The sequence below is a fragment of the Glandiceps talaboti genome, chromosome 7 (genome assembly GCF_964340395.1).
Source record: "Glandiceps talaboti chromosome 7, keGlaTala1.1, whole genome shotgun sequence".
NCBI classification, from domain to species: Eukaryota; Metazoa; Hemichordata; class Enteropneusta; family Spengelidae; genus Glandiceps; species Glandiceps talaboti.
This window is the reverse complement of record NC_135555.1, coordinates 14,577,815-14,596,081: the sequence shown is the minus strand read 5'-3', so window position 1 is coordinate 14,596,081 and position 18,267 is coordinate 14,577,815. Positions and strand designations below refer to the sequence as shown.

The 18,267-nt window shown below is 35.5% G+C and overlaps 2 protein-coding genes across 3 annotated transcripts in view; one reads left to right on the top strand and one right to left on the bottom strand.

Moving 5' to 3' along the window:
• The window catches only part of LOC144437639 (protein mono-ADP-ribosyltransferase PARP14-like), a 24,492-nt gene extending 7,264 nt beyond the window's left edge, over positions 1-17,228 (top strand). For both annotated transcript variants that reach the window (XM_078126623.1, XM_078126624.1), the window contains exons 9-30: positions 85-180; positions 635-757; positions 1,603-1,773; positions 2,125-2,239; positions 2,616-2,717; positions 3,118-3,222; positions 3,352-3,492; positions 3,771-3,938; positions 4,158-4,271; positions 4,612-4,716; positions 5,097-5,237; positions 6,313-6,486; positions 6,900-7,007; positions 7,509-7,613; positions 8,217-8,357; positions 8,827-8,985; positions 10,182-10,379; positions 11,185-11,302; positions 12,071-12,282; positions 12,675-12,906; positions 13,363-13,457; positions 14,802-17,228. In XM_078126623.1, the coding sequence (XP_077982749.1) occupies positions 85-180; positions 635-757; positions 1,603-1,773; positions 2,125-2,239; positions 2,616-2,717; positions 3,118-3,222; positions 3,352-3,492; positions 3,771-3,938; positions 4,158-4,271; positions 4,612-4,716; positions 5,097-5,237; positions 6,313-6,486; positions 6,900-7,007; positions 7,509-7,613; positions 8,217-8,357; positions 8,827-8,985; positions 10,182-10,379; positions 11,185-11,302; positions 12,071-12,282; positions 12,675-12,906; positions 13,363-13,457; positions 14,802-15,094 (3,216 nt within the window). In that variant the 3' untranslated portion in view covers positions 15,095-17,228. The remainder of the gene's footprint in view (positions 1-84; positions 181-634; positions 758-1,602; positions 1,774-2,124; positions 2,240-2,615; positions 2,718-3,117; positions 3,223-3,351; positions 3,493-3,770; positions 3,939-4,157; positions 4,272-4,611; positions 4,717-5,096; positions 5,238-6,312; positions 6,487-6,899; positions 7,008-7,508; positions 7,614-8,216; positions 8,358-8,826; positions 8,986-10,181; positions 10,380-11,184; positions 11,303-12,070; positions 12,283-12,674; positions 12,907-13,362; positions 13,458-14,801) is intronic.
• On the bottom strand, positions 15,609-18,267 carry LOC144437640 (E3 ubiquitin-protein ligase DTX3L-like). Its single transcript, XM_078126625.1, has 4 exons — positions 18,158-18,267; positions 17,234-17,850; positions 16,903-17,102; positions 15,609-15,705 (listed from the first exon to the last, which is right to left on the bottom strand). The coding sequence occupies exons 1-4, from the start codon at positions 18,252-18,254 to the stop codon at positions 15,636-15,638; spliced, it is 984 nt and encodes a 327-aa protein (XP_077982751.1). The 5' UTR covers positions 18,255-18,267; the 3' UTR covers positions 15,609-15,635.

Sequence of the window (18,267 nt, the reverse complement as noted above, 5' to 3'; positions counted from 1 at the left end):
TATTATGACTTGGAATCTTTTAAGAATATTACACGCATCGCTGTTTTGTAAAGACATATCATAACTTTTACTGTTTCACTACAGACTGACTTTCTAGTCGTACCTTGTGACAGCAGTATTCAGTTAGGAAGCGGGGTCGCAAAAGCTGTACGTGATAGTGCAGGAAAGAGTTTTCAAGATGTAAGTATTCAGTTCAGGATTGATTAATTAAAACATTCCATTAGCACTGCTTGGTTATTACTTGCGATAACTGAACGCGATCGACGCGAAAGTTGACATATCAGCCAACAGGCCCTATTGCTCCAATACACATGGAGTATATAAACGTCTACAGGAATTGCCATAATTTTCTCTACGTAACTTTGCATTTTGTTCCTGCCATATTGAGGAAATATTTTGTTGTGATATTATGTTGCAAATTCTTCCCGTTCTTTGAAATACTTAAGGTTTTTCCCTTTTCAGTTCCTCGTTCATAATTTGACAATGACCCGAGTAGACTCGTGGTTCACCTGATGTACATGTGGTGATGTGTGAGTAGTGTGTATACATTTTCATATGCAAGTTGTGTGTAGAGTGTGCCTGGGCGTTTCCTTGTGTCAAATTCAGACATGTCTGTCTATTTTCTTGTTTGAAGGAATGTACGAGTATAGGGAAAATTCCTGATGGTGATATAAGAATTGTGAAGCCTGGAAATTTGAAGTGTGGAAAAATCATACTCGCAGTACCAGGAAGTTGGGATACTTCAGTTGGAGAACAGGTAAAATTGCAAGGCTATATATATAGGCACGTATAGGACAAGTCTTCATCGAAGGCACAGCTCCTAAAGTATAGTTGTGATATACCATGCTAGATGGATCTAAAGTGTCTAGGGCTATGTAGAATCATACTGTCTTGTCTTGATATGTGTTTAAAGTAGAAAATCAAGTACTGTAACTGTAAAGTATTTTAGGTTTGATTTCACACAGCAAAAACTTTCAGGTTGTTCCTAGCACTGCACAAGAAATGTTATATGATTCGTTTTTCCAAGAAAATGATGTGCTGTTTGATAGAATGGCAGGTTATAAAACTGTCATTATCTAACTGAATGCAGTATTGAACATTTGACATTTGTTAGTTTGTATATTTTCTATTTTATTACAAAATGTGTTAAATCAGTCCTATGAATTTAAAATTTCTTCCATGATAAATACAAAGAATGGCAAAGTAAAGAGATAAGGGTATTCATGATCTCATCACCAGAGATTTTCCTATAAACCCTTGCAAGAAATCCCCCCAAATAACATAACATGTGTCCATTGCAGTAGGGCTTCTTCATACAAATCCACAGTTATGTTAGTTATCGAGGTGCTGCTATTCACACCCATCATATGTAAGTTAGTAACACAAACCAATATAAAATATACTAAAGGCAGAAATAAGCTTGACGGACTTTTCCTTCAGCATTGGGTAAATCAGAAAAGTAATCACCAAGCTCCTACGCATGACTCGACTCGAAGCATTCAACCGGAAACGGAAATCAATGTAGGGAGATGGTTTCTGGGATACACTGTGTAGGAGCTAACACGAGGTCGTGTCCCATCATTACATTCATTCTACTTGCAGAGGATAAGGTCACTTCTACAAAAATGCTTAGGAGCAGCTCAGAACAGTACATCGATATCTATTCCTGCTATTGGTACAGGTTATATGGGGTTCCCAAAAGATGAGGTGGCACGTTTATTTTTCCAGGAAAGTCAACAATACATAGAGCAACACCAGCGAACTAACTTAAAGGTATATTCTTTGTTCACAATATTGTTAACATGATTGGGAATTTAGCATGCAGAATGCAGGTCAACTGTGTTCATACCATCTAATTGAAATTGACAAACCGTAAATATGCAGTTCCACAAAAAATAAGTAATTATGTTATATATGAACAGTCTTTGACTAAAAAACCAGCACCACCCAACCGAAACCATTAAAAAAACAAGTTAAAAAGAACAAGTTCCACCAACAGCACCCTAGAGTGCAATACATTAATAGACATTATAATCTGTCAATAATTCAGTATTTATTGACTCATTGACTCGTTAATATCTTGGAATCTCACTGACAAAGTAGATCTCCTTTTTATCTACCCAGACGATTCGTTTCGTTGTATATGACAAGGAAACTGACTCGGCCTTCAGGAACGAACTGCAACGAGTGAACAGGTTGGCATCCTTGTTCAGTTCAGCCACAGGAAGTACAACTACGAGTGAGTAACACGCGATTTACGTGTATAATTATCTATTCACTGCGGTATAGAGCACTGTCTTAGCAGATTGATACTCACCGAGTTATATATATATATATATATATATATATATATATATATATATATATATATATATATATATATATATATATATATATATATATATATATATATGTGTGTGTGTGTGTGTGTGTGTGTGTGTGTATGTGTGTGTGTTACATATAATGTGACTCTGTCGTCTTGCCTGTGCTTGGCTAAATCATACAACGATGGTTTGTCGGGTGTAGGGGGTGGGGAGTTTTGTCATCATAGCCCAATCTGACACGGCGTGCACGAAATGTTCGATTGAATACAATCCGGCGAATTTATCTTACAGGTACGTGCCATCGCATTGGACGATTGGACATAGAGGTTGTACAGGGAGATTTGACACTTGAAAGCACAAACGTGATTGTTAACCCTGTTAACACAGATACTTGTAAGTTTGAACATTACCTCTAGCCATATTACAAATAGTGAAAACTTAGGATGGAAAAGGATTTGGAAAGACCCAATCGACGGAATGTGATTCACCTGTGTGTGTGTGTGTGTGTGTGTGTGTGTGTGTGTGTGTGTGTGTGTGTGTGTGTGTGTGTCTGTCTGTCTGTCTGTCTGTATGTCTGTCTGTCTGTCTGTCTGTCTGTCTGTCTCTGTCTGTCTGTCTGTATGTATGTATGTAAGTATGTATGTATGTATGTATGTGTGTGTGTGTGTGTCTGTGTTTGTATGTCTGTGTGTATGATTTTTATATATGATAAATGAGTGACATACTACTGTAATGAACTATGGATGTTGTTATTCATTTGAAAATATACACATTTGCCTTTATCTCATGCCAGCCTTCGGTGTGATTGGTCGAGAAATTGTTAAACATGGTGGTAAAAGTGTTCAAAACGAGTACGACAACAAGAAAGGAAACCTGAACAATGGACCAATAATTACAGGTGAGAACATGCTATGTGTTTATATGGTAGTGAATTCGTGATTCATATTCTTTGAAACACAGCCAGGAATGAGAACATAAAATCACTTTTCGAGCTCTTATGGATATCTATGTTCTTATTTTATCACAGGGGCCGGCAGTCTCCCTAGTAACGGTGTTATTCACTTTGTATGTACTAACGCTGCTGGTTTATTAACGTCAGTAAGTGACTGCTTGAAATTAGCCGAAGCTAAAGGGAAAAAGACAATATCATTTCCAGCACTCGGAACAGGTTAGTTGTAGATATTTTATAATAAAAACATCCATGTAAATAGTCGTATGACTGATTTAAGGTTTCTTTAAATTAAGTGCTGGAAGATTTAAAGGACCAGTTTCTTACTTGAATATTAGAAGATGGTACTGCTATGTTACACCATTTTGGAGAAGGGACGGTCAAAGCAACCTTGTCTTGCCTTGTCCTACCCTGCCCTGTCCACATCGTCCATCGTTATACTGGAATTTCGATCTATGAAGTATGATATCAAACATACGATTATTTAACTTTTTTAGGTGGATTTGGTATATCACCAGCAGAATCTGCGGATGCTACTTTCTCTGCAATATCTCAGTTTACGTCTTCGTCACTCAGTTTAGTGCGAATAGTTGTGTTTGACGGAGGAATGGTAAACACATTCCTGACAGAGTTGAATAAGTATGCAACTACTTGTGGGAGTACAGGTAATGATATTGAACTTCCTTTTTAAAACTTGTTCACCAATCTCAATTATATGAGTAATGAATTGAAGGTGACCACAGATACTCAACATGATCACGGTCCATTGCATGGAAGGTAGCAGTTGTACTTTTAAAGTCAGACAGAGAAATTACATAATTCATGTAACACGGTGCACGGTTCTCAAGTATATTGTAATTAAGCTGATTTTGATCAATTTACAGGTGGGAGCACTGCCACCAGTGTAACACTAGGACAGATTTCTGTAACGGTCACACATGGAGATTTGATGAAAGAAGGCACTGGTGCAATAGTGAATCCTGTAAATACAGACCTGTGTAAGTGTATAGTATATACAAGTGAGTGGGTGAGTGAGTGAGTGAGTGAGTGAGTGGGTGAGTTTTGGGTGGTTGGGTTGGTGAGTGAGTGAGTGAGTGAGTGAGTGAGTAAGTGAGTGAGTGAGTGAGTGAGTGAGTGAGTGAGTGAGTGAGTGAATATGGGGTTAGTATGCGATTCAAGAGTAAGCGTTTGACGTACATACATGATATAGCGATATTGTACTTGCGGAGTGTCAAATTGCAAGGGGCGTGTTTAAGAAGCACATATTCTACAGTCTCTTACCTTTAGAGATACGCAATAGTGTATGAATATAATCGTATATTTTTCTCTTTAATATAGCCCATGGAGTTCTTGGGAAAGGTATTATCCAACAAGGTGGAAAAGAGGTGGATAGTGCATATAATAAAGCAACAGGTGGACTTAGCAAAGGAGCCATCATTACTGGTAAGTGGAGGGTCATTTACACAGGTGGTGTAGCTTCACCATTATTAATATCTATTTATTAATCTCGAGATTTGAAGTGTGATCTCACTTAGCATGTCTTTTCCATGTTGTAGCAATGATTTTAAACTTAGTTTTTGAATTAATATCAATTAATATGAAAATTCCCTCTATAGTAAAAGAAACAGCGGTACATACTCCAATATATTTGTTTGAAAGCTGGTTCAATTTCGACAGTCAACAGTTGTGAGTGTTTCAAGCGTTTATATTGATGACTTGACGAATGGATAGATTAAGGTGGATGACGTGTTTTTTCTGCCCGCTTCGTGCGTCAATGTCATATAGCTTTTTATACGCTTTTTATGATTTCCATTTACTTCCAGTTTCTGGTAACTTACCGTGCAACTATATCATCCATTTTGTATGTACTGGTACAAAAGATTTGGAAAAATCTGTTTGCGACTGTCTGCGTACTGCTAATTATGCTGATTTGAAATCAATGTCCTTTCCAGCTCTAGGAACAGGTAATGATAATTATAACATTTTTAAATATGACTTTCTTAATTTATTAAAACCCACAAGACATACATTCTAATTTATAAATATATATAATATACTTTCTATTCAAATATATCGAATCGGTGTCTTTTGTCTGGCAGAAAAGCTGTATATCGTATATACTAGCAAATCTAATTTTGTAATTGATCTCAAAGTGCCCACATGAATATATATATATATATATATATATATATATATATATATATATATATATATATATATATATATATATATATATATATATCATAGTATATATATATATATATATATATATATATATATATATATATATATATATATATATATATATATATATATATATATATATATATATATATATATATATATATATATATATATACCACTGCGGCACCCATATCACGTAAAATGGAATTTTTGAACTTTGAATTTGGATCTTCATAGAACTATATCATTAGTCGTCTGTGTGACACACTGTGTAATGACTCCAGCTATTGATATTGTGTTATTCATACTACATTTTTATGTATTGAGCATTGATTACTCCAGCATTGACATTTTACATATACTAATAAGTTTATACACACACACACACACACACACACACACACACACACACACACACACACACACACACACACACACATATATATATATATATATCGTGATGTCTTTGACGTTTTAGTCAAATATAACAGTTACGTAGCATACCTGTTACTCTGTTATGGACGTATAGCTACAGAAATAAAAGTCACCTTGTTACACTCAATATTCGGTCTACAAGTCGCATCACTACATCAACTATTTGTCAAGATCATTAAAGAAATGAAACAAATTGAACAATGTATAGCCCGAGAGACCGATATAAAGGTTAATAAACGAGTGAGTAGATAACGACGACAGCAACAGCAACAACAACAGCAGCAGCAACAGCAGCAGCAGCAACAACAACAACAACAACAACAACAACAGCAGCAGCAGCAACAACAACAACAACAACACCGACAAAACATGTTACACATATATAGAGAGAGTTTGACTTGATCATAACGTATATTGTAGGTGGCTTTGGAATTGACGCAAGAGATTCTGCATCCTCTACGTTCAGAGCTATCTCTGGTTTTAAGACAACCTCTCTACAATCAGTCAATGTGGTGGTATATGATAAGCAAATGTTTGCCAAGTTCGTCGATGAATTGAAACGGTTTACTGGAAGTACTGGAGCATTGGTCGCAGGTAGGGACACTAGAGAAATTGCAATAACATCAAACCAGTAACCTGTCAGATTTGTTTAACATTCAAAAAATTGCTTCAAACGTTACATTCATAGACAAATGGATATACAGTCTTGTCTGTTTAGCTTTAATAACATTATTAGGTGATGTAAATAATTATAATCTATAATACCTATGTCAAGTGAGTGGATCACTTGCATTATAGACACTAGCGGGGAAAGCGTGCATATTGTCTATGATTGCATATGTACATCAAATATGCCCTTTCTTAAATTCCGCATTGAGATCCCCTTGAAGTTGGTCAGTAGTTGATATCAGGGATAGCGTTATGTTAATATCAAATTTTATATGATGTGCATTGGAATCAAAACGGACGTTTTGTTTATCTTTTGTTTATCTCGTTCACTGTACTAGATTCAAATAAACTGAAGATTGACGATAAAGTTGTCCTTCATATTCAACATGGCGACATTACAAAATTCGGTGTTGGCGCCATTGTTAATCCAGTCGGAAATGGCGGAGGTAAGCGTTTGCTTAGATTATTACGACCTTGGTGTTGTGTATCGAAGAGAATATAGCTAAGTATTTGATACCCTCAGATCTAATATTGTATTAGTGTTTTGGTTTCGAATGTAACGTGATGCCTAACCATTTTGCTGCTGTTTGGTACTAGTTAGTGTTTATAATTATATAAGAACCTGTCCAGTATATTGATGATATAAATCCCTATGGATCCACATTAAAGTATTTGACAGGTGCTAAAATAGTAAATAGTACAGTTTGGAGGTGTCCAACTGCCCTGAATGAGAATAGGACTTGGGCGGTTGACGAGATCGTCTTCATCCATCAGGGTTTATAGTAAATTTGCAGTAATAACATTTAAATGCAAAATAACCAAATTCTAAAATGAGTTCATGTCATCACATGTACGTTAATGGTAAATGATTACTCCTTTTACTCAGCGATTAAAAATAACACAAAATAATTGATATAAGATTTTCTTATTTCGGATTCGAATTTCAGAACAATATGCAGTCGGTAAAGCAATAATGTCTGCAGGTGGACAAGGAATCCAACAAGAATATAGCAAACAACAATCAAACTTAAAGAAAGGACCCATCATGACAGGTAAGGCTGTTACATTCAACGACCGTCTGCACATTTAAGTAATATATTGATCCGTAGTATCTACGGAATGGTGAGGTAGAATAAGTAGTTATATACTAAGTTTGTAAGGTTTTGTTGTGTTCATGACTGATTTTTTGTTTTTTTGTTTCTTTGTTTCCATGCTTGCTAGCTTGTTTTTGTTGTTGCTTTTTATGGTTTTAGAGCTAGTAGGAGAGGAGAGAAGGAATGCTTTCTGGCATATTAGAAGGTATCTGTGGCATTATTATTTCATCAACCAAGGTATACTTACATATATGTACGACTTGCTATATGCAGAAGTCAGACTTGGTATTCAGACAGAATAAACAGTTCTATGATGTAACCCATTATACATCCTCAAAAATGTCAAGCAAAATATGCCATACACTTTGATAGCAATGCTAGAAGACAAAATAGCAACGCTAGAAGGCGGCATTTGAATAAGTCTAAGAATCAAGGCTTTATGCAAGTAGTTTAACAATACGCATGGTAAGTTATAAATTCAACTTTTGCCACACAATACATATAGATGTCATCATTACAATAACACATACAAATTCACAAATATGTCCTTGTTATTTGCAGGAAGTGGAAACCTGAAATCCAAGAACATAATCCACATCATATGTCCACAAGCAGACAGGATGAAAAATACTGTTACTGGCGTTTTACACCTTGCAGAACAAAGAGGTCTTCGCTCGGTTGCCATCCCTGCCATTGGCACTGGTTACTAACTTTTTACAAATATACTTTCTTGTTTACAACCAATTAGTTGTAAAGTTGTTAATATATGTTTTATTCATAATGTCTGGTGAAGGCCTAATGAATATATTACGACAAAGCATATCGTCTAATAAGCAGTAATATATATATATATATATATATATATATATATATATATATATATATATATATATATATATATATATATATATATATATATATATATATATATATATATATATATATATATATATATATATATATATATATATATGCATTTATATATTTATATGTGTGTGTGTGTGTGTGTGTGTGTGTGTGTGTGTGTGTGTGTGTGTGTGTGTGTATTATCAACTGTGCGATATTTGCGTCTGGTTATTAGCAGGTATCATTCAAAATTATTAGTAATTAATATTGTATGAAAAGTAGTTCAACAATGCGAAGATCCTGTTCTCTTTTTTTTATCATACAGGAGATTTTGGAGTTCGTGCTACAGATGCCGCGAAAGAGATGACGGATGGCGTCTTTGACTTTGTTCATCTTCACAAGCCAACTTCAGTAAAAGATATTTATTTTGTAATATTCGAGAAGGATAAAGTGCAATGTTTCTTGGACCAACTAAAATACGGAGGTATATAATTATCATGCAATTGTTGCTAGTATTCTTACGTCTAAAACATATTTCAATGACTATGAGGAATGTAAATTTAGATTTACATCCCATTTTAATTTACCATTCACTTGCTCTTGGTGATACAGCCATGCCAAAACATTATCAAACTGTATATTCTATTCTATCGGAAGATCGCAGTTTCTTGCTACACTTTGTCTTTTATGAAATAAACCATTTCAGTGTACTGCACCTAGACGCAGACACGCGGGCGCCAATGTCAGGCAGTCTGCACTTTATTTCTGCATGGTTAATTTTATTTAGGCATAGTGTTGCCAAAACCTTTACTCATTCAATCTTGCTATCTTGAAGTGTAGCATGTGCAATTTCGTATTGGTTTCCACATGGTTGTATCAAACAGAGCCAGTGAAAGGTCACATGAAATGGTCCGTATTATATTGCATGTACCGGTACCTGTATACGACTTCGTATAACAGGAAGATCAGATCCAGTTGTTTAAAACATTTATGAATCGATATATTTATATGGCAATGTTAAGTCAATAGAACAATCAAAATATAGATATATACTATTGATTTGACAAGATGTGGGTTTTTTTCGAATCTTACGTAGATCAGAGAATTGGTAAATGCATGTATTCATTATTGGAAAGCTTAGCAAAAAGAATACAACGTTTGTTACTTACAAGTTACAATTATTACTAACCAATATTTGAGTACTGTATATAACAATGGACTCAGAAGTAGGATATATGGGTAAAAAACCAGCAGAAGATATGGTTTTAGCAAGTGATGAGCGTGAGATTTTCCTCATTCATTATCATTATAAATTCTTGGATTTTGATCATTAGCAATTCTCAATATTTAAGTAGGTACTGTGAATTCATAGAATATGAGTTACTCTTTGTCTTGAATTATTTTAATCATATTATATTCATTCATTCAATCTTTCATTCATTCATTCATTCATTCATTCATTCATTCATTCATTCATTCATTCATTCTTTCATTCATTCACTCCTTCCTACTTTCATTCCTATTTACATTCCTTCTCTTTCTCACTTCCTACCTCCCTACTTTCATTCCTGCCTTCCTTCCTCCATTCATTCATCCATCCATCCATCAATTCATTCATTCATTCATTCATTTACATACATCTATAGTATTTAGTTCTCAATAATATATTTTGTGTTGTAGCTATGGTAACGCTGTATGTCTATGCTGGGAGCACCAATGAAGTTGGTGCGTGTTTAAAGGCTGTCAACTCCTTTGTTGACAAACAGATCAAAGAACAAACAATACAGGACAGCACTTTGAAAAGCTTACTTCGAGACAACAAAAAAGAGGTCTTTGAACTTGCAGATGAATATTGCCTTGAAATAAAATCGGACAAAGGTAACCATTGTACCAATTTGTTTAACAAATCCCCGAAGTTAAAGCAAGTTAAAGAACACCAAGTTATTGGATTGGAGTAGATTTGATGTGGGGCTGCTGTGAGCAATGCCAAAGCTGGAACTGTAAAAGAGTACATTTTGTTTCAGAAACCTTTTAAAATATGTAACTATTACAACTGAGCAATATACAGCATGTTACTGGTTTCTGTTCACTGGCCCTATTATATATAAACATGCAGAAACAAGAAATTGTACATATAATACTTAAAGATAGCACGACTGAATGAGTGCAGTTTCTTGCTACATCTAAAAAATATCTAAAAAAAGGAAATGGCATAACATGCAGACATCAAAACATTTCATCCATGTGTATGCATCTAGTTGCAGTACATTCAATATGCTTAAATGATTTACATTATCCAGACTAAATGTAGCAAGAAATTGCAATCTTGCTAACTTATTAGAATCAAATAATGAGCAGCTTGCTATTAGTTTCTGGGTGGTTGTATTAAAGATAGCCAGTGTGCAGTAACCGGCAGAACAATCAGTATACACTATCAACCTATTACGTCAGACATTTACGTCTTTACATTTTAATCTTTTCAAAAACGGTACAACATATGAGACTTATTACTGATCATTAGCTGAATATTGATTTCTGCAAGTGAGTCGCTTTTGCAAAGTTTAATTATTGTACTTTAATATGATAATGATTCAACTTTTTATCGGGCCACATGTCAACCCCTGAAATACACGAGTTTTAAATTATATTGCGATGGTACTAATTTATTTATTTTATAATCCAGGAGCTGGATCAGTAACAGTAAAGGGTCTCCAAACTGATGTTCTCATTTTTAAAAGTGAGATCTCTAAATTGAAACAGAGACTAGAGATGGCCAAGGTTTATGGTGAACAGGTCAAGTGGTAAGTTCGCCCCTGAAATCTGTTAACTCCTAATCTGCTTATTACGTAGTTAATAAACTAGACATTGTATGAGGACTTAAATGAAATGGCCATAGCTTTTAACCGGAAGTGAGACACATGACAAACAGACGGAAGTGAGCAACGCCCTCTTTAGTTGGTTGTAATGTCTAATTGACAGTATTGTTATCATGTCCGTGAGTTACCTAGACCTAGGGTACAGACCCTTGGTTCATGCATAGCATCATGTGAAACGTAACAAGTAGCAATTCCAAGCTAAAACACCAGAAAATGATGAACAATACTAACATTCTGCATAACAATCATACCTAGATTACAACTCTTTTGATCCTTTTTATAAGATAAAGTATTGTCCCTAACTGTTGGATATAGTTTGTATTCATCGATTTATCAAACACGTTGTATAATCCATGTACTTTGTTAGGTAGGAAATGATGTCCGCAAAATTTGAGTGCTTAATCATTGAATACTAAACTGGATGATCTTAGTTACATGAGGAAGTTTGGTGTTCGTTCCCATACAATTCCTTAATGTGGCCATGGTCAATTAATGCCACAATCTTAAGATTGAAGTAAGATGTGATTGGAGCCCACGTTCTAGGGAGACTTCATGACAATATTTTCGATATATAAACAAATGGAAACACTGAAAATCAAATACATGCTTAATAATCTGAGCCAATTGTAAGACACCCAAAAGTTAAACGTGAATATTACATAACGCAAGGGTCTTTCATTCCTTATATTCCAGGTATTATTGCCCTGATGGTAGGAAGAAAAGGCAGTTTGACGGCATTAGCAGTGCTGCTTTGGAAGGAGCGTGGTTTAAAACAGCAAGAGAAGTCTTTCTACCAATCGATGTTTATGAACCATCATACTTCATCGATTTAAAACAAATGACAAGCACTGACATACGAACAAAACGGTCCTGTCCTGTCGAACGAATAACAGGTGCTGGTGGTGGTAAGAATACTCCGTGATTCCTGCTAAAAATCTGTTTATATGGTCAATTCTTCATGTTCTCAACGTAATATGTGCAATTTATTCCTTTAGTTTTGTCTCGCCTGACCCGTATTTAGGTGATATTACGTTTAAAGACCTTTTCCACTTGAGTTATTGATTACCTTGTACTGCGTAGTTTGTCCCAAAACCGTTACTCTTAGTGGTAGCATAGCTTTACTTTTCGACATCGTCTGACCCGACAAAATCTTAATAATTAGAATATTTAGATATCCAAAGGTATTCGACGTACAATCATTATCACAAATTTTCACGATAAAATTAGGTATTATTCAAGCTCTGTTGAAAAGTGACAACGAAGTTTATCATAGTACACTTTATGATCACATTTGTAGGTACGATTTATCCTAAAAACTGGAAACCCTTCAGCAAATCTGACGCCATCAGTACTCCACTGTTAGTACAACTAGACTCATCATCGCTCGAATACAAAGAGGTGAAGCAGCGGTTCTGTCAGACAGCAAGCTCGTTCCAATCAGTCGTGAAGATACAGAGAATCCAGAACCGTCAGCTGTATGACCATTACTCAACAAAGCTAGATCATTTTAAAAAGAAGAATCCTAAAATGTAAGGTTTGAATAAAATCATTCAAATTTCTCTCGATTTTAAAATCCAATATAACAGTAAATGGAGTGTGAACATGTGTTAAAAGAGGGATGGGTGAGGGTGAATTGATGTGTGGATGAGGGTTTTCTCTTTTGCTTTGTGAGTTTACTTTGTTGACATTTATTCAAGTTCGGTTTAATTTACAAAATGATTATAATTTGATTGTAAACAAGATCGTCAAACGTTCAATAAATGATCTTAAATAAACGAATTCCTATAATTACTAATGTACAGGGAAACCGTTGCTTGTACAGGACGATCATTTATATTCGGTAGTGATACTCTCAGAAAAAATAACATGACATAGCACTATATAATAGCAAAGGCATTTTTATTTATTATGAATAACTTTTACGCAAATGGGACAGCACGAAATTATCAAATTACTTTTTTTTTAAATTGTTAACAATTCAACAGAAAGAATGAACGGACGTTGTATCACGGTACCAAAGGAGATGCTGTTGGACCGATCGTTTACAATGGCTTCAATAGAGCGTATGCTGGGAAAGCAGGCAAGTTAAGTTTGTTTTTAGGTCAGCTGGTCCCTTCTTTAATCTCTGCTATTATACACTTATTAGCCGGATATGAGGACACTTGAAGACGTGTACTTCCCCGAGGGATGTTTTGCTCAGCTATTTCCAGAAGCTCAGCTGCTGTGAAATAACTGCTACATACCAATTCGATGTCCGAGGTTTTTTTTCATAGCACATGCATCGTTTTCACAAATTTTAAAGTCTCCGTTGGTTGGCTTAGGTAGCATTACGTGTATGGACTAATTAAGCAATAGTGACCTAAGTTTGCGTCTAAGGACATTAACTCCATTTTATTTTCCCTAGGACAATATTCATGTGATAAGGTGATTTTGTCGAGAATTTCGAACCTTTGACTATGGAACGAATATGTTCCTGAGAAAGTTGTTACATAACACCCCTCGAGGTAACAGTTGTCACTAGGGCCCTCATGGCCAGGCAATACGGGTTTTATAAGAACTATAATTCACGTTCTCAGGCACGGTATCCTAGGGAAAATAGAAAACGATTATTGCCCGCTATATGCAAATTGAGTTCACTATGGGTCACTAGTCCATATTCCAGGTAATATTAGCTTAAGCAAATCACTGAAGGCTGTTTGAAAATGGTGTGTTACAACATGATTTAACCTTCATAAAATATCAGACTACTTTCACTTTGGTAGATTTTATGTTCTCTTTTCATGTTTGATATCCTATCCTTTTAACAGGGCACGATTATCACATTGCCAAATCAAACAGAAAGTAGGTTGCATGTTATATTTTGTTTCGTGCTCTATGTAGTATGAATCTCAGTCTTCTTTATTAAATGTTTATTATAACAACATTAACAGAATATTACCCTAATATCCGATTGCAATCAATATTTAGCATACTCAGATACAAATGATTGAATATGACGTGCAGCAAGACCTAATTTTAGGGGATTGGAAAAACACCCCACAACCCACAACCACCCCCACCCCCCCCCCACCCCCCACCCCCATCACCCACGAATAATTCAGGCATATCAATAGAACAATACCATATTTCCAGTAATGAACTGGTGCTGCTCAAGATGGCGTTTTGTCAGATTACTTGTCCTTTATTCCAGACAAAAACGCTATAGTATTTGAACTTATAAACTTGCATATATTTCATTATACATTCCTAATGTTTTGCTGCATATTAGTCAATAAAATTGCTATCTATTTGAAGACGACTACGTGATTTTTGCCTGTTTTGAACTGATATAGTACTATTTTGCTGCTTCATAACAGCGCCTTGGATATGTAGGTCGTCACAGAATAACAAATTACAATTATTTTCCCCTTTTTTTCTTGAACAGCTGGGACGTGGTTTGGGAAAGGTTGCTACTTTGCTGTTAATTCGTCCTATTCAATGCAAGACAGGTATTCTCCAGCGGATAAGCAAGGTCAAAAATGGATTTTTCAAGTTCGTGTTCTTGTTGGCGAATATACAAAAGGCTCAAGTGAAATGATAGAACCACCTCCAAAACCGGGTGGTGACAGTAACGATCTGTATGACTCTGTGGTCGATGATGTTACCACTCCTAAGGCGTTCACCATATTCTACGATTACCAATTCTACCCAGACTACATTATTACCATTACAACATGAAAGAAGAGGAAGACGAATTCACAAAGAAACCACTAACTTAAAATTGGACTATAGTGACGTTAACGCATTGCAGATTTGCGGTTCAAGGCAGCCCCTCCCCCTCTCACCAACCACGTGCCTTTCCTCACCCCCTTTACCTGTTATATCTCTACTCGCCAATCCCCCCTCCCACCCACCCACCACACGCACCTTTCCTCACCCCTTCACCTGTTAATCTCTAGTCGCCAACCATAACAGTGTGGAAAATATATGAGGCTGGAAGTTATTATGCTGAAAAAAAAATATATCGCATTGCTACTTAGGACACACCAAACTGTTAGAAATATCACTTCAAGCCGCACGGAGGAACTAATGCAGTATTGACGAGATAACATTCAAGTAGGAAGTAAATGTTCCCTTACAGCACGTAATTATTTACAAACATTCAAACTGTTATTATCATAGCAACATTATATATTATGTTGTCTTGTCTATGATAACCACTGTTTACAACACAACCCCACCCCACCCTGTCTTCTCTTCGCAAACAGAAATAAGTCTTCTATTGCAGTCCTTTTGCTGTAAGTTCTTCCTTCACACGGTGAAGGTAATTTGGGTCAGGATAACCATGCCTAAAGCAAAACAAGAGAAAATTTATACAAATTTACAATCAAATGTCCTAGACGAATTAAAACTTATCCAACAATAATGACCATACATTGCGGTATGATATGAAAATTAATATTATGCGACGTATTATTATGGATTATAATTTTGTATGGTGTCCTAAGAAATGGGATATAGTATGACGTCATGTGAATTGTTGATTTACAATTTGATGCAATGGGGATGTTATATATTTATTTATTCATTCAGCTATGATAATTTACACCACCGTGTATTGTTGGTAGTAGGCCTCTTGTATAACGCTATAACTTCTTATAAAAAAGATGCGATGTAGCAGTGAAGGTTTTAAACTAATGTATAGCAGAGAGACTTATTGAACTCATTCGAATGACATTAGAAATGAAATGATCCTTTGAGGCGAAGAACTGAATTGAATTTAATTGGGTTGAGTTTAAAGTCGCCATATCGATGAGGATTTGGTTTTTGTTCCGGATTTTGAATTCATACACCAATTTTATTACGGCTTCTACCTTGAAAAATCGATGTGAAACAACATAGATGAAGTCTGTTTTTGTAACTCAATACACTGCAAAAAGCGAAACCATGTGTAAAAATGTTTGTTGTTGTACGTACAATATCAAACATTTTACACATTTCTTGATCTTATCGAGTTACACACAAAGACTTAGTATATTATTTTTTCTAATAGAAAGTTATGGTAAAATTGTTTTATAAATGAAAAACCCAAAATAAATACACCAATTCCTCATCCATATGGCCACTTTGAAGTGGTCATATCGATGAAGATTGGGTATTTATTTTTACCTTTTAATGCATAAAACAATTTTATCATGGCTTCCTACTTGAAATACCAATGTGAAACAACATTGAAAAAGTTTATGTTTGTATCTTAGTACAGAGCAAAAAGCTAAAAAAAATTATATTATGTACAAAGTTTGTTATTGGACATACAATAACAAACATTTTACATATCTGTTATGCGTTTAGAATTTATTGAGTTACAAACAATGACTAGGTATATGTTGTTTCATATAGATTTTACAAGTAGGAAGTCATGATAAAATAAATATTGTTCTATAAATTAAAAATCCCAAATAAATACTCAATCCTCCGCCATATGACCACTTTAAGTTACAGATACTGAGGTATAACGTATTGTATAGTCGTATAGTTATCCTTACACTACCGGTCCTCCAGTTCTGCTCGTCTTGAAGTGGACATCGTTAGGAACAACACAATTGCTTGTGTTAATGGTAAACAGAAGGCCAAGGTCAAATGCTTTCTTCAGCATATCAAGAACCAGTCTTCCCTCCTCGTTAGATGGTAGATATGATACCATGCTGACACCAGTGTACGGTTTGCCACGGTTGGGATTTACATTCTGGCAGCGAACACAAGATGAATGAATGAAAATTAGTATAAAAATTATCAACAATTTGACAAGTAGACATTAAAGAAAAACCATGACAGCATATTCTAAATAAATAAATTATGCAAAACTAATTATCTCACCGTTTGAGTTCCCTCTGGAATATCGAATTTAACGACCACGGTGCCGTCTGTGGTATAACCAGGAAGATGTTGATCATTTTCAAAATAAGTTTCCATCTTTCCTTTAGGCTGATGACCTCTTTGTAGCAAAACTATGCGGTTGCAAACCGGGCAATGGCTACCATTTTCAAAATGGCTGTCGAAGCATGTTTTACATAATGTGTCCTGACAGGAGTTCATCGTCATGACAACAACACCCGTTTTCATACACAGTTTACAGTTTTTGCTTTCCTTGGCAACTGTTGCTACGTTGGCTTTGTCAGTTTTTATTCCGGTCAGTTTCATCGAGTCAAAAGCCGCCTGGTTGTAATAAAGGTTTTCAGCAAACACCCATGAAGGTTGTGGTGATGAAGGGAAGAACCCTTGTTTTCTCGACCGTTCTTCAGAATATGTTTGTGAACTACTGGTAGAGACTTCGGCTTCGGCGAACTCTAAAATAAAAGACCCGACGGCGTCCTCTGCATTTATGACGATCCGAATGTCCATCAACTTGTTTTGTTTAGATATAACAGCGGAAAATTCCTTTATGGCATTATGATATACACTTGCACAAAGGTCGATGGGTATACCATAAATTCCTGCAATGAAACAACAAAGAAAAGTTGTAAAACACAACCAGTGAATACATCTGGTTGTGTGTGTGTGTGTGTGTGTGTGTGTGTGTGTGTGTGTGTGTGTGTGTGTGTGTGTGTCTATGTATCTGTCTGTCTATCTATCTATCTACCTACCTACCTAGTTGTCTGTCTGGCTGTCTGTCTGTCTGTGTGGCTGGCTGTCTAATTGCAATTGAAACATATGTCCCTTTACGTTAACTTTAATCAAATCACTGCCAATAAAGTGATGACTCATATTTGTGATGAAGTGCAGTTTAAATTCTAATTTTACCTGAACTGATTGCTGGTAACGCTATTGATTCAGCATCTAACTTCTCTGAAGCCGTTTTCAAGACATTTAGCAATGTCTGGTGCAACAATTTTGCCATTGTGGATATTTGT